The following is a 14,572-nucleotide window of genomic DNA, read 5'->3' as shown; positions in this document are numbered from 1 at the left end:
AACAAAAAATGTGTCTATGTAGTTTGGGCCGTGACACAGAGTAAAAAACGCAGCCGTGTTGTAATTTAGTAACACCCTCGCAACAGTTTGTGTTTTCTTTACTGCACATACCATGTGTACACATGTTTGATTGTGTGTTTGCGTGCTTTTTATGTGCGCATGCTTTCATGTGCATGAATGTGTGTGTGTGTGTTTGTGGGCCACAGTAGGCTGCAGGCGAGGTTACATCTTGCAGCAATTAAGCTGCATGCGTCTCTTACGCCCCTCCATTCATCCATTCTGCAGGGTCTTGTTTCAAGGCCAGCCTGCATCAGACAAACGGAGTACATTTGACGGCGCGGTGGGCGAACACAGCAACAACATGTTGCACACATCAGTTAATTACTCGACAATAAAATGTGGTTGTATTTGATGGAACACAAGCATGTTAACAATGTTGACAAACCATAGAGACGCGCAGCAGACGGAGGAGATGAAAAGAAAGAGGGAGAGGAGGAGGTGGAGAGAGTTAAGGGGCAGAGAGAGATAGGAGAAGACAGAGATTAGGTGAAGGCTGTGATGTGATGATAGTTGCTGTAAAACAGTCATCAGAAACCAAAAGAGGATTTTAATCTGGAAATGTGTCCAACCTGTTTCATTCCTTCACTTCCACAGTGTTCATAACCGTCAGACTTCCCATCAAAACGTAAACTCCCCTGTGGTCTGTGGTCTCGATGTTCTGCCAAGGAGAGAACCGCGGGTCAGTGACAATCACTCTCTTTTTCTGCCATCAAATTCCCCGACGACAACATGACTGTAACCATGCGAGTAGTTATCATGGCAGAGATTACTGACGTGCCGAAACCTTCCCCTGTTTATAGGAGCCTGGATGCCAAAAGCCAATTGTCCCCAGCATTGTTGAGAGGCACATAGCACAGCTAAATGTCACAATATGGTTATTTTTAGCTGTAGTTCAACAGATAATCAACAAACAAATAATCACTTGTAGATGTAGCGTCATATAAGTATTGTTCATGGAGACAAGGAGTGTGCTGAAAAGGCCTGGGCTAGCTCACTGATGCACGATGCATGAGCTACACTACATGGCCAAAAGTATTACAGGATTACACCCCGTATGTGATTGTTCAATATCTGATTCTGAAACACAGGCATTAATATGCTGCTGTAATGGCCTCCTCTTTTCTGGGAAGGCTTTCCTCAAGACTGTGTAACCTGGCTGCAGGGATTTGCATGAGTGACGTCCAGCGCTGGAATTTGTCGTAAATACACAAATAAAAGAGGCCGGGTGCAGACGTGTGACATTTGAAAGTCTATTTCAAGTATCAAATGTCTACAACAAAACTCTGAAATAATAATAATATCCAGCACTCTGATAGGACTGGTAGTGCTGAATAAACAGTTTACTTAAGGAAATACATCTTGCGTGATGTGAGCAACATGAACTCAGGTGATTCTAGTGCACAGACTATGGCATTTGGGGGGGCGCTGTTGGACTGGATCAACTGGAGACTGGGAGGAAACAGCAGCCGAATTAAGGAAATTAAAAAGGATTTCCTCGTAATATCTTGATGGGGTTACAGTAGTGTAGTGTTGGAATCTTACCTTTTTAGATGTCAGGATGTGTAATTATTCAGTCAGTTGACGTTAGTTCATGAGATAGCAAATGTGAACCTTGAAATGTGACGTGTCAGATTAATCCACCTTCCCACCAGAGGAAAATGTTCGGAGCGCTGTAAAACAACGAGCACATACAGCATCTTTTTATGCACAGATGTCAATCTGCATGTTTCCCATGGCGGGTGGAAAATGCAAACCACAGTGGAGCGATGCTCTTTAAGAGCCCTTTTGATACTTTGATACATTTAAGTGTGGGTACAACTAACCACAGTCACAAGGCAGGCTTCAGCTGCAGCCCAGATACGAGGAAGGTTGTCACCAGGCAGAAGAAGCTCTCAGGCTTTGAAGGCTTTAGATGAAGGCTGGAGCAGCTGGTTATAAGTCAGCTCTGTCTCACAACCTGTGACAGACACAATAATGTATGTTGGTAAATATTTCTGTAAATGTGCTACAGTTAGCGAAGAGATTCCCAGTCCAGATGTCTTTACTAGCAGCCAAAAATAATAAGGAAATACTTCATTGAAACAAAAGCAGAACACCACATACACGCAACTGGCAGATACAAGTAGCAACACTTGAGTAGATAACGCAGGCCTGCTTACTGAGAGCGAACCCACGGCCTATGACGCACATGAGTGAGAAGCCATTCCACAATATTTACTAAGCACACAAACCTTGATTAGTAGGAAATCCACAGTATAAACAAATAGTAAGCAAAGACACGGTTAGAAAAAAAAAATCTAAAAGTGGCAAGTTGGCAGCTGAAACTGTACTACTTTATTGCTGCGACGCTTCGTCACTAGTGAGCTATGGTTCTTAAGAACACTGAGAAAAGTTAATCATCTTCATCAGCTCTTCTTCCCCTCCTAAGCCCGCTGATCTCGTGCTTCTGGCAGCTGATAGAGGTCTGTAGGCTCCTTCAGAGGAGTCTCTTAGTCGCAGATTTGTCATCCTCCCAGTGATTCAACATATACACTTGTCCCTCTCTCCTGATCTGCTACTCCTGCTTCTCCATGTTTTTTCTCTTGGCCACAACCTCTTCTCATTTCCTCTACCCGAATGGGCTCCTTCAGCCACAGTCTGCCTCTCCTGGGCTTTGACCTTCTGTTATGACTTCTTCACATCGCCTAAACTGTGTCTCCGCTCTTCATTTCTGAGCTCTTTTTCTTTCTACAGAATCGTCCACTGTCTGTGGATATAATTCAAATTGGAGAATCAATTCACTTACTTTTTCATATATTATAAGTTTGCCTTTGTTCTTTTTGTGGATCGTGCCTCATCTGTGCTCCTGGGGTTCCTCAGGCTTCAGTTCTGGGTCCCCTCATCATTCTCTAAGGCTCTATTTTTAAATTCTAGTCCAGATCAGCAAGTGTGCAAACATAAGAAACATCATGCTGGATTACAGAGAAATACAGAAAGATATTTACAATCCCTGCGTGCTTACAAATCACAACATCAGGTTTTGAACATTTAGATCAAGAAAATATTGAAGCAATTTATGACTATTTTCATCACAGATTAATCTGCAGATCATTTTCTCTGTAAATCACTTCCGACATTTTTCAAGAGCCAAAGGTAACGTTTTCAAATTGCTTGTTTTGTCCGACCAACAGTCCAAAACCCAAAGATATACAATTTACAGTCATACAAGATAAAGGAAAGATGCTAATCTTCACATCTGGATAGCAGCAACCAGAGGACTTTTTTTTCATTTTTGCTTGACTAATGATTTTAATGATTAATTGATTATCAAAATTGTCAATTAATATTCTTTCCATCAATAATTGATTAATTGCATTATTATTTCAGTTAGAACAACAAGCAGATAAAGAACATATATGAAACAGTTTGTGGAAAAACTTTTATCTAATTTAGCTGCTTAAAGAAATTGTAGGCAAACACTGAAAGGCCCATTTAATCTTAGTTAAATAACCAACAGAAATACAGAAATGACTGTAAAATAGTTCCATGTTTTAACATCCTAATCAAATAACATCTAATAGAAAATTTTGGTTTAGCCAAGCAGAGTTCATCCTTCCATTCACAGACTCCAGAGTCTGAGATTTTACTGCTCGTCAAATATGGGCCCTAGCTGGATTAGGATCACAGCGCTGGATCTCTCTCCACCAACCCTCGAGGCCTGAGGGCAGAACGTGTGGGAAAGAAAGATTGACAGGAAGTTGTCGTGTAAAGGCAGAGGTGTATTTGTGTGTGTGTATGCGTGTGTGCTTTCTTGCGTGCATATGCGTATGTGTATGTGTGTGTGTTTGACCAGCGGGCAGAACACAGGGCCAGGGCAGGAAACGAAGCGGTTGTGCCACCGGTTAGAGGAAACAGAACGGCAGATAAATTACCCAGAGTTGGGCTGGCAGGACTTCTGAGGGCCAAAGCTGAGTGGACATTGAGGGAGGACAGAGTGTTGACATGGAGGACGGTGTGCCTAACCCAACAGGAAGATAAACAATGCATCTCATTTTTCTTATTCACCCAGTATTTCAGATTCAAAGAGTATATTTACTTTCATTCTGGAAGATGCTGATGAACATTAGATATCATGTGTATGTATGTATAGATGGGGAAAAATTAAAGGAGAAAAACAACATTTAGTGACCAGAACAGCTTCAATGTTGCTTTGCATAGATTCTACATTATGTTTCTTATGTTTAGTTTGATTTAATTTTCATGTAATTTATTCATCTTTTCCCTTTAATTTGTCACCCATCTATAAGCTGTGTGAGCAGGACGGCCCTCTGGGAGAGACGAGAGATTCAATTTTGGCAAAGGCTGCCATCTAGTGGTCATTTATCGCCTGTTCTGTCTTTCTTTTCCTGCTCTACCCAAGTGTATCAATTTTACAATGACTCTTGAATGAACAAAGAAACCTTGAGGCTTATTTTGGGCTGATAGGAATGAACACAAAACAGGCCCAAAACAATCTCCACGTGATGTAAAGTTATATCTTGTATAGGAGCCAAAGATCTTTAGTTGCACAGTTGAAAACTGGTGTTGTTCTTTGTGGCCATTTGAGGTTTGCAGATTAAAAAATATTCACCAGGAAAATAGGTGGTGTGAGTTGTGTCCCATTTCCTCTCGTACTGGACATACATTGATTTAAGAAGTGTTGTATGTTTATGTGGCGTTTTGAATATCAATCAGTTCCCATTTTATGCTACAATGCTATTCTTACAAATTAAGAATGTTATGTTTGATGGGAAACATAAAACATCGACACATGATGGTTCAGTATCTTGAAAATTTATTAATGTGAGCAAAAAAACAGTTGGCAAACAAGCATTTTTTTTCATGTCACTACAAAACAGTTTCTTTTCCCTTTCTTGTTACAAAACATTTCAGTCAAGGCCTGGAAAGAAAGGGAGAAATAAAGCAGAAGCTCTACTCAGGGTCGAACAAATCTCAGTCAGGTGTAAATCATGTTCAGTAAAAAAAGTTCCTGAGTGAGAAACGAGCTTCAGTCAATCACATACATTTCATCTGACTACAGTTAAACAGCGTTAGTGTTGGCTGTATTCTCAAGAGAGGAGATAGCTAAGGGAGTATGGCTCTAAATACGGTACTAAGGCAAAGGCGTGTGACGTAGTTCAGAAGCTTCTAGAAGACGCGTTCAAAGAAAAGCATTTGAACTGTACAATGTATATCTGTACCTAAGAAGACACTGAAAGAGATGCTAGTATCACAAACAGGAAGACAAACAAAAATAAAACATTCCTGGTAAATGTAAATAAATAAATAAGGTGGTACAAGAAAGCCTGGTGGCATCTATGATGATTGACGGTAATTCTCAGTTGAAACTACTGCAGAGCCAAAAAAATACTGTCTGATTACAGGCACGTGACAACAAACCTTTGCTTGCTTTCAGCCAACACATTTTGCATGCTTTTCAAGTAAGAACAAAAGACCAAAGTGTAAGAGTAGACGAGAGGAGAGAAAATGTAAGGACTACAAATCTTACCTCCTCACTATCCTCTGAGTCAAAAAGACAAAGATATTGAGCCCATACTGTTGGGCTTTTGTTACAACTGACATCTTTTGTGTTTTTTATGACAGTAAACAATTATATTCAACCCCTTTATATGTAGAATACAAATAATAACGGGAAAATAGACAAATTTAGGTGTCACTAGACCAAACAGTGCGTTGTTATAAGGAAAAAGCATCTCATTCACACAAAACACACACACACACACACACACACACACACTAAACAAGGCCATTAAAAATACAGCTATCAAACCTCTTCATTAAAGTACAGTAACTTAGAAAACATGACATGTTAATACAGTACAGTAAAATACATTGTTGTGCTAGTAGGAAAATAGCAATAATAGAAACAGTATCATGCTTTTTCTTCATAGAAGTGCGGCCAAAAAACATTTCTATGTGATTTTTGGGCGTCGAGCAAAGTCACATGCATCGTTAAGAGGGCACAAATAATTTAGATTGTATCAGGAACGTGTCGACAACCATGAAACATTTAAACAAATAAAAACACTGTTGTATCATAAAATAGATACTATTAACAGCAGCGTCAACTGAGGCTTTTATTTCTCTAAGCGCACATTTTAACAGGAACAAACACATCAAACTCACTGTTTTCATAGGACTGATTAGAGTGCACATACATGTATGTTTATGTCAGAGTACACACACATATGTTTGCACGCTTACCACGCTTGTCCAACTGCATGTGATTTAAGGTTACTGCACATTGACAGTGTAGTGTTAGCGTGCACATACTGAGATTATAAGTTTGGCTGGTACACATTACATGTCATTCATTTGAATGGTAAGTTGGCTGATGTACAGTATCTGTATGCTGGGCTGGGGTTTCCAAAAATATCTTCCATCGTAACATTGACGATCTCAGTCGGTCAAAAAGACATTAGCAAAGGCAATGATTGTAAGCCTACTCCTCATTAACAATACTCAAGGTTTATCCAGAGGCACCATGTGTTGGCCTTGCTTGTAATCGGCACAAGCAACGTGTGAATTCAGACAGCGGCGACGGAGGCAGCCGACTGCAGCCGCTCTCCTCCGTTTCATTCACGACATGCTTTTGGGAAATGCGGATCTGCCGTGTCTCAGCAGGCCTCCTTGGCTTGGCTTGGCATCTTGCACATCATCAGGATCTGCTTCAAGGCTTTCTGGACATCCTCGTCCATCTGACCCTGAAGGCAGACAGCACAGGTTCAGTTAACTAAGTATATACACATAATTTGGGCGAGCCATTCCTTTAAGTTAAAAACTTGCACGATTTAGGCAAACTAATGGATGGATTTACCTGGACAGCATAGAGGAGGTGCATCCTGTAGACTGACACGATCTCATTGTGCTGCTTCTTTGACTCCTACATGAGGTAAATACACATTATAAAAAGGTAGTCTTCAAGAATCACAAATGTATGGAAGTATTCAAAGAACAGTATTTTAACTATTGTGTGTTCCATCCAAAAACATGTTGAACAAATCTTACAGCTAGCTGGTACTGTAGTTGTTTGATTTGCTGCTGCATCGTCTCCAGCTGCTGGTTTTGCTGCAGTCTCTTGGAGGGAGAGCCAGAGCTGTAGGAGAGCTGTGATAGGCTGTTTAAGGCATCCTTCAGCTTCCCCACCTCCCGTGACAGGTCATCTATCTGACAGGGACAAACAGAAAACATAACCTCACGTTTCATGAAACTTGTGATATATATATATATATAACAGATGTCTATCATGTACAGTAAGTGTTGGGTTCTTACTGACCCTCTTGTTCTTCTCTCTCTCTGAGGCAACGTGATTCTCCACCAGCTGTTTGAGTTGACACACGGCATCCTGGGACTCAGCCAGCCTTGACGTCAGTGTCTGGTTCTCCTTCTCCCTTGACATCACCAGCTCCTGCAGGGCTTCCCGCTCTGCACGATTCTCCCGCGCCTGACGTACAGAAAAGGGGTCGTAAATTATACGAGGGAAGACGATTTATAGTCAACATTTGAATGTAGTTTTTATCCTCCTCTGTGGACATCTTGTTTTGTTCTCTCTCACTTTCTGCCATGCATCAGCAGCCTCCAGAGCCATCTCGTCCTGCTTCCTGAGGGCCCCCTGGAGGAGCTGCGTCAGGTGGTTCACCTCGCCCTCCAGTTGCTCTCGCGTGGTCTCGTGCTCCACTCGGGAGACCGAATCATCTGGGCTGACATCTTTCTCTGCTGTCAGCCTTTTTGTGAAATAGACACAAGAACCACGACTAGTGTTGGAGTACATTTTCTTTAACAGATAAGAAAACTATTAAATCTAGTGACCACAAAGTTCTGATGCATGGTCAACTTGATCAGCCAATCACTACAGTGGGAGGACAATTTAAATATTAATCACCTTTTAGCCCCCACACACTGGATTGTGTGGAGTAAAAAGTACAATATTTAGTGGATTAGAAGTATAAAGTAGCATAAAATAGAAATACTCAAGTAAAGTACAAGTACCTTAGTAACTGTACTTAGTTACATTCCTTCACTGCTTTTCTATTTGCTCATATACCATGTCATAAGCCCCACCTCCACCCCACATCAAGCTGTACTCTAGCAAAAGCAGGAAGAGATGTGAGATCACAGTTTTCCTCCTCACCTGTTCTGAAGAGCCTCCACCTGCAGGGTTTTCTGGTGCAGCTGCTCCTTCAGGGCCTCCGACTGGCTTTCCAACTCTTTGATGGCATTTCCCAGAGATGACATCACCTGCGTGTGGTCAGCGAGGGCCACAGAGCTCTGTGCCTGAGCCTCCGCCTCCTGCCTCAGCAGTGAAATCTCCTCCTGAGCGGCTGAGCACTTCTTCTCTGTCTCAGCTAGCGACGTCTGCAGCTCCTCCACCTTGCTGTCGAGCACCTGGACCTGCTGCTGCTGCTCTGAGGAGGGGGATGAGGCTGCACTGCTCTCTGCTCGGGCCTCAGTCAGCTGTTTCTGTGTAGCACTTAGCTGACTCTTGGTTTCACTGTAGGAGTGTGAGAGCTCCAGCAAGCGGCGCTGCAGCCCAGCAATCACCTCGTTTAGCTCAGACTTCATTTCCTCAAAGTCTTTGGCTGCAGCTTCTACTGGCACTGTGCCCCTCAGAGCCTCCTGAACAACAAGAAGGAATAAATGGAAGGATGAATGAATGAAATAAAAGCAAATATACGACAAATGAAAGGGAAAAAGTACGAACATAAGGCCCATATCTACCTGGAGCATCCTGATCTCCTCCTGTGCCTCCTTGTACAGCTCCTCAATCTGTGCAGTCCTCTGTTCATTCTCCTTCACACTCTGTCTTTCCTCCTCTACCCTCCTCAGCGCCTCCTCCAGCTGTCTGATTCCTTGGGCCGATTTCTCTTGCTCGGACCCCGCTTGGACGAGCTGGGCCTTCAGCTGTTTTATTTCATGTCTCTGGACCTCCTGTTTCTCCATCAGCTCACCTCCTCCCCTTCCCATCTGCGCTCTCAGCTCCTCCACCTCCTCCACAGCTTGGTGGTATCTCTCCTGAGTGTCTGTCAGCTTGGCCTGAAGCTCTGCTAGACTCTCCATCAACTCTTCCTCTCTTCCTTTCTCCCTCACTCTTTCGTACTCCTCCTTTTCTCTGCCTCGCTCAGGTTTCAGCTGGGCCTGAAGCGAGCGGTTCTCCTTCCTGGTTTCTAGCAGTTTTATTTGAACGCCCTCTAGCGCCTGTCTCAACAGTCTGATCTCCTCTTTGCTCCCTCCACTCTCTTCTTCCTCTTGTTTGATGCCTGAGCCGTCTTCCCTTTCCACTTGGGTGGTGGAGGGGGCTTGTGTCACTGAATCAAACTCATCCTGGGTGGAGTGGAAGGAGGAGTTGGAGGCCATGCTGTTTGGACGACTGTTCTCCTTCAGGTCCTCGCTTCCTTGGAGGGATGGATATTTCTGTGATGTGAGCAGAAGAGTGAAAAGACTTAAGAGTGAAGTTAAGGGACTAACTTCTCACATTTGAGAGCCTTGAACCAAAGAGTGTTTAAAATGTTTTTAAAAATAATTTAGAAAAGCAATCGATTATCAAAATAGTTGCAGACTAATTTTCTAATCAATTAGTCGACTACTTGTTGCAACACAACTAAAAGGTAATCTACTGCATATAAAACATTTTATAGAAGATTAATAGATCAGTCTAGAAAATGATCTACAGATTAATTCAATCATACAAGGTACAATCACAGCAAAATACAATCCCACTAGTTCCTTCAAAAAGAGTTTTAAAAGATTATAATAAAAATAACTGTTAGTTACAGCCCTACACAGTTTCATTATAGATTATACATTACACATGACAGCTCCACACCTTAAAACATTTCCAATGTACATATGGGCAGATGAGCATTGTTTTAAGTCGGTGTAACTGTTCCTTCTGTCCGTGAGGAGATCTAAGTGATGGAGGACTGTCCTCCTTCTGTGTGAAAAATTGCAATCTAAAGTTTAACCAAAGATAATATGAGGCCTCAACAGTCAAATAAAGTCTTCTGTCTTCCAAAGTCACAGTCTTTTCAGTACAAAATTCCCTCTAAGTTTTCCCTGGACTCGTGTCCTTGCTGTGTCGCACAGTAACTAAAGAGTAGAAAAAAACATTTTGTACTAAAATCACTAACTTTAGAAGATACCAGTTGATTGGCTAACTGCTAAAGCTTCATATTATCTTTGGTTAAAGGAGGAGGAGGACTGTGGATTTTGACCCCTGTCGCTTCCACTGAAATAGCATTGAAGGGGGGTCTCTTCAGGGCCAGTATGGAGCATTGTTTTAAGACAGACCTGAAAAAAATGAGAACCTATTTTTTTTTGTTGTGCTTGTAATTTTAGTTTTTCCTAAAATGTTACTTTTGTATTGTGTATTATTTTAATTTGCTAATAATAACTCCATTATTTGTACATAGCCATTTCTTCTTCTTCTGTGAATTTTGTAAATGGCTTTTTTGTTTTTTGCTGTAGTTAAAGTTCTCAGCCTCTCACATGAAGAAAGTGCAGCACTTGCTCAGCACACATGCACACACACAGTGTACAACCCTCACCTTGAGTGTTCATTCAGTGGTTATGGTTTAACTGAATGAATGGGTTACATACCTTGAGTTTGCTTGCAAGTTGCTGGTTCTCCAAAGTGAGAGAAGTAATCTTGGCTTGCAGAGCAGGAATCAGAGCTGCAGATGCTGTAAAACTGTGCTCGACCTGTCAACACACACACACACACACACACAGAAACATAACAGCAACGTTAAGGACCACTAGCTACCTACTGAAAAACAAAACGAGTTGTGACAGGTCTAAAGCTTAGGTTAGACCTCCTTCAAGAATGCCCAAGGTGAAAAGGTTCAGCAGTGCACAGCTGTCTGTTGTCAGAGTATAGTATTAAACTTACAAAAGCAGTGTTGATTGAAGGTTTTATCAACCAGGAAGACTTTTAATAAACTTGTGATACATAGAAAAAACTTAAAATGTATCCATTATGCATAAATACATTATGTATAAATGTCTGGCTATACGTAGCCCAAAGGTTCATCCTCATCCAAATTAGGAAAAAGTTTTCAGTTGGATGGGTAGATGATTCATCTACAATATGTTTATATACCAATAAGTGTATATTAAATGCATGTGTTGAACTCTAGACTGTGATTTAATGCTCTACTTTTCAAACTAAAAGTCTTACCTCATTTACTAAGACCAAGTCTTCTGTTTCTATCATCTGTTTTCAGATCTGCTCATATGTAATGTAAACACGTCACTATAATTAATTAGTTAATCACCTTCGTATCCAGTTCCGGGATAGTCACCGTCTGCTCCGCGGCCTGCTTCAGGTCCTCGATCGTCTCCAGCAACATGTTTCTCTCCTCATGGAGCTTGTCAACCTCCTCTTTCAGTGCCGTTCCTTTAACTTCATCCTCCTTTGCAATGAGAAAGGGGAGGAGTGGCGGGAAAGAGGAGTGGGAGGGGAGAAGAGCAGAAGATGGACAAGGAGAAGAAAGAGAGTGTAAAAGGTGAGAGAAGGAGGAGAAAGGGTAAAATGTATGAAGGCTGAAGGTAAGAGTTCAGCTAATGATAAATCCAAGTTAATTATATACCAAATGTCTCCCTCTGGGTTTGAAAAGTAAGAATGTTGTGTATTTGATGTCATTCCTGAAACATCTTTGCATGTTTTTAATCAACTCACACATCTCACACCTGTGGATACATTTGTACAAACCTTTATGGAAAAATACTAGAAAATGGCTAGTGCAGTTTATTATTAATATTTTTCTATTGATATATTTTTAGGGTCAGGAACAGTTAACCTCTGTACTCTTTTTTCCCCCCTTTATTATTTTTATATAATTTTTTGTCTCATTCTCTTGCCTATGTATTAACCTACTTATATTACTTAATTGTGTATTTATGCCTTTTCAATGCTATATAGATTAAAGTTACTATATAATGTCCTGTATTTTGTCTATAGATCTTGTGGGTTTCGTTCTTCCCATAGATATGATGATACAGGATAGAAGGCATTTACTGCAAGTTTGAGGCTTTTTGAATACTTTGTGTGACGACATTAAATAATTGTATATTTATTTAACTTTTTTTCCCCCCTTTTTTATATTTATAACTTTGTACATTTGGATGTTCCTGCAGCAATAAATAAATATTGTTGAAACCTCAGCTTGTGAAATAAAATCTGTTCTGCATATTCTAAAAATGCTCCTGCTTCTTATTCATGTTATTACACTTGTTATGTCGACTATGTTTTTATGTTACCTTGTAGATGAATCTCTTGGGAGTGTCACTTTTGTTGGATGCAGGGGTCCCAGTGGAGGTAAGGGCTGAAGGAGAGGAGGGTCCAGAGCTCTAAAGAAGGACTGAGTGGATTAGTTTTTGGATTTGTTTTCCTCATATACCCTCATGATTTGATTTAAAAACACTTTTTAAGCAGTGTTAAAATCAAATGAGTGCGTTATGTTTATCATCTGCTGATACAGAAATACCAGGAACTAAAACTTAAAATGTTAGTGTCCTGTTACAACAATTAAGTGATGACGATGTCTACATGTTAAGTACATTTTTAAACCTGGAAAACAAAAGACAGATTGGTACATAAATGAAATGACTGAAAAGACTGAACAATAATATAATAGATGATGTGTAAACAGGCAAACACTCACAGACCAGACACATACAGGTCTGACTGACTACTTGTTTTACGAACATAACACAAATATATACATGCATTAATATAAAGAGTGGCATACTGACACAAGCAGACAGATACACAGAGAGACATGCATTTACCTGCAGTGGGCTAATAGGAGGTGGAGGTGCTTTTCGTTTTTTGGGAGTTGTGATCCGTTCATCACTTAGCTTAGCTACTTGATCATGCTGAGGAGCCAGCAAAAGAGACAGAAGAAGAAGAAGAAGAAGAAGAAAGGCAAGGAAAAAGACAGAAAAAGAAAGGTGGGATTCAGTGCTGGTTAGTATAAAAGGAGAGTCAAATCAATGATTACGTTTTCCAAAAATGGCAACTAAAAGATTTTTCACAAGCTGAGAAAAGCTGATACTAAACGACTGTCCATGAGGTGTAGCTACACAACAAGTTTAGCTCTTCTTCACTATGAATCACATTATAGTGCTAAAAGCTCATTTAGACTCTTTCATTGTCATTAATAGTTGATTGGTAGTAAGTTTAGGTGTTTTAGTAACTTTGCCTGTTTGTGAGGACCTCTAAACAAAAGTATTGAAAAAACAAGACTGGTGTCTTACCGGAGGACTTCTAGGTGACTTTATATCTGTCAAAGGAAAAGGGACGAACATCAAAAATCAAATAGAAGTCATAATTATAGCTTTCTTTGTTAGTATTGTACATTTACAGGTAACATCTCATTTATAGAGAACAAGTTACACCTAACATGAAAAGAAAAGTAACACTAACAGAACTCCTCCAGATGGCAGTGTTGACTTTGTGTTGAAACCAGAGCAGTACGAATCTCTGTATTGTGTGTCTGCATTCATCATTTTGTGGGGAAGGAGCCCACACAATGTAGGTCACGCTGTCTTCCTTACTTTCTGCGTGTCTTTGCGTAACTCTTACCTGAGACCTGCTGTCTGTTCAGGGCAGCAGTGTAGGCAGCTTTGACCTCAGAGTTGCCCGACAGCTTGGCGTATTGTGCGACATCGTGGCCTTGAGAATCTACAGCCGACAGATCTGCTCCTCGCTGAACCAAGACTTCAACAACAGAAACAGCGTTGGATTCGCTGGCCAGCATCAAGGCTGTCCTGCAACACAGAAGAGTACAAATATTGATCAACATCGTCATCACTACTCTTACACACTGTATGTGCCTTGACTGTGTTTGTACCTGCCACTGTTGTCAGAAGCGTTTACTTCAGCACCGCAGTCCAGCAAAGTGCTGCATACTTCAGCATGAGCGTGTTTGGCTGATAGCAGCAGCGGGGTGAGCCCGTCCTATGGGACAAACGGACATTATAAACATTAGATATCATCCTATGGAGGGATAAACAAACCAACATAACTTATCCAGTGTGACATCAGGACGTGGGCCTACAGATGAAGTATGGTAAGTCTCTGTGTGGTGGGAGAAATCTCACATCTACGTGAAAAAGAAGTGAATGCCTTCTACATGAATTTCCCAGCAGATAAACAGAAAAGCCAAAAGTTGTTCCACTTTCTAGAGTGGTGCAGATTTTGGGAAAATCCCCCAAATGATATATTTACAGTTCTAAATGAATGGGCTGACTCAGTGGAGTTTATTGCCCAGAGTTGGGCAACTGCGGCAGTGTTTCATGCAACATAGACATCCCACATTTTTCACCAGGATTGATAGATCCTAACCCCAAGCATGACATTTAACTTAACCTTAACCATCTATGACCTAAATCTAACCTAAACATTTGATTGGCTGGGCTGGTGGAGGGCGGTGTGCAGCCTGGAGGGAGCTGCTGTCTAGAAGCTTACATC

The 14,572-nt window shown here is 41.1% G+C and overlaps 1 protein-coding gene across 1 annotated transcript in view; it reads right to left on the bottom strand.

Moving 5' to 3' along the window:
- Positions 1-4,856: 4,856 nt before the first annotated feature.
- Positions 4,857-14,572, bottom strand: part of rai14 (retinoic acid induced 14) — a 36,743-nt gene continuing 27,027 nt past the window's right edge. Inside the window, exons 8-21 of the mRNA XM_070924402.1 lie at positions 13,953-14,059; positions 13,685-13,869; positions 13,357-13,382; positions 12,889-12,975; positions 12,358-12,447; positions 11,373-11,510; positions 10,696-10,797; positions 8,818-9,510; positions 8,231-8,715; positions 7,655-7,823; positions 7,376-7,543; positions 7,108-7,266; positions 6,917-6,982; positions 4,857-6,803 (exon numbers count right to left, since the gene is read on the bottom strand). Of these exons, the coding sequence (XP_070780503.1) occupies positions 6,717-6,803; positions 6,917-6,982; positions 7,108-7,266; positions 7,376-7,543; positions 7,655-7,823; positions 8,231-8,715; positions 8,818-9,510; positions 10,696-10,797; positions 11,373-11,510; positions 12,358-12,447; positions 12,889-12,975; positions 13,357-13,382; positions 13,685-13,869; positions 13,953-14,059 (2,562 nt within the window). The 3' untranslated portion in view covers positions 4,857-6,716. The remainder of the gene's footprint in view (positions 6,804-6,916; positions 6,983-7,107; positions 7,267-7,375; positions 7,544-7,654; positions 7,824-8,230; positions 8,716-8,817; positions 9,511-10,695; positions 10,798-11,372; positions 11,511-12,357; positions 12,448-12,888; positions 12,976-13,356; positions 13,383-13,684; positions 13,870-13,952; positions 14,060-14,572) is intronic.

This window comes from Enoplosus armatus, chromosome 18 (genome assembly GCF_043641665.1).
Source record: "Enoplosus armatus isolate fEnoArm2 chromosome 18, fEnoArm2.hap1, whole genome shotgun sequence".
Classification (NCBI taxonomy): Eukaryota; Metazoa; Chordata; class Actinopteri; order Centrarchiformes; family Enoplosidae; genus Enoplosus; species Enoplosus armatus.
The sequence above is the reverse complement of the archived record's forward strand: the minus strand, read 5'-3'. Positions and strand labels throughout refer to the sequence as shown.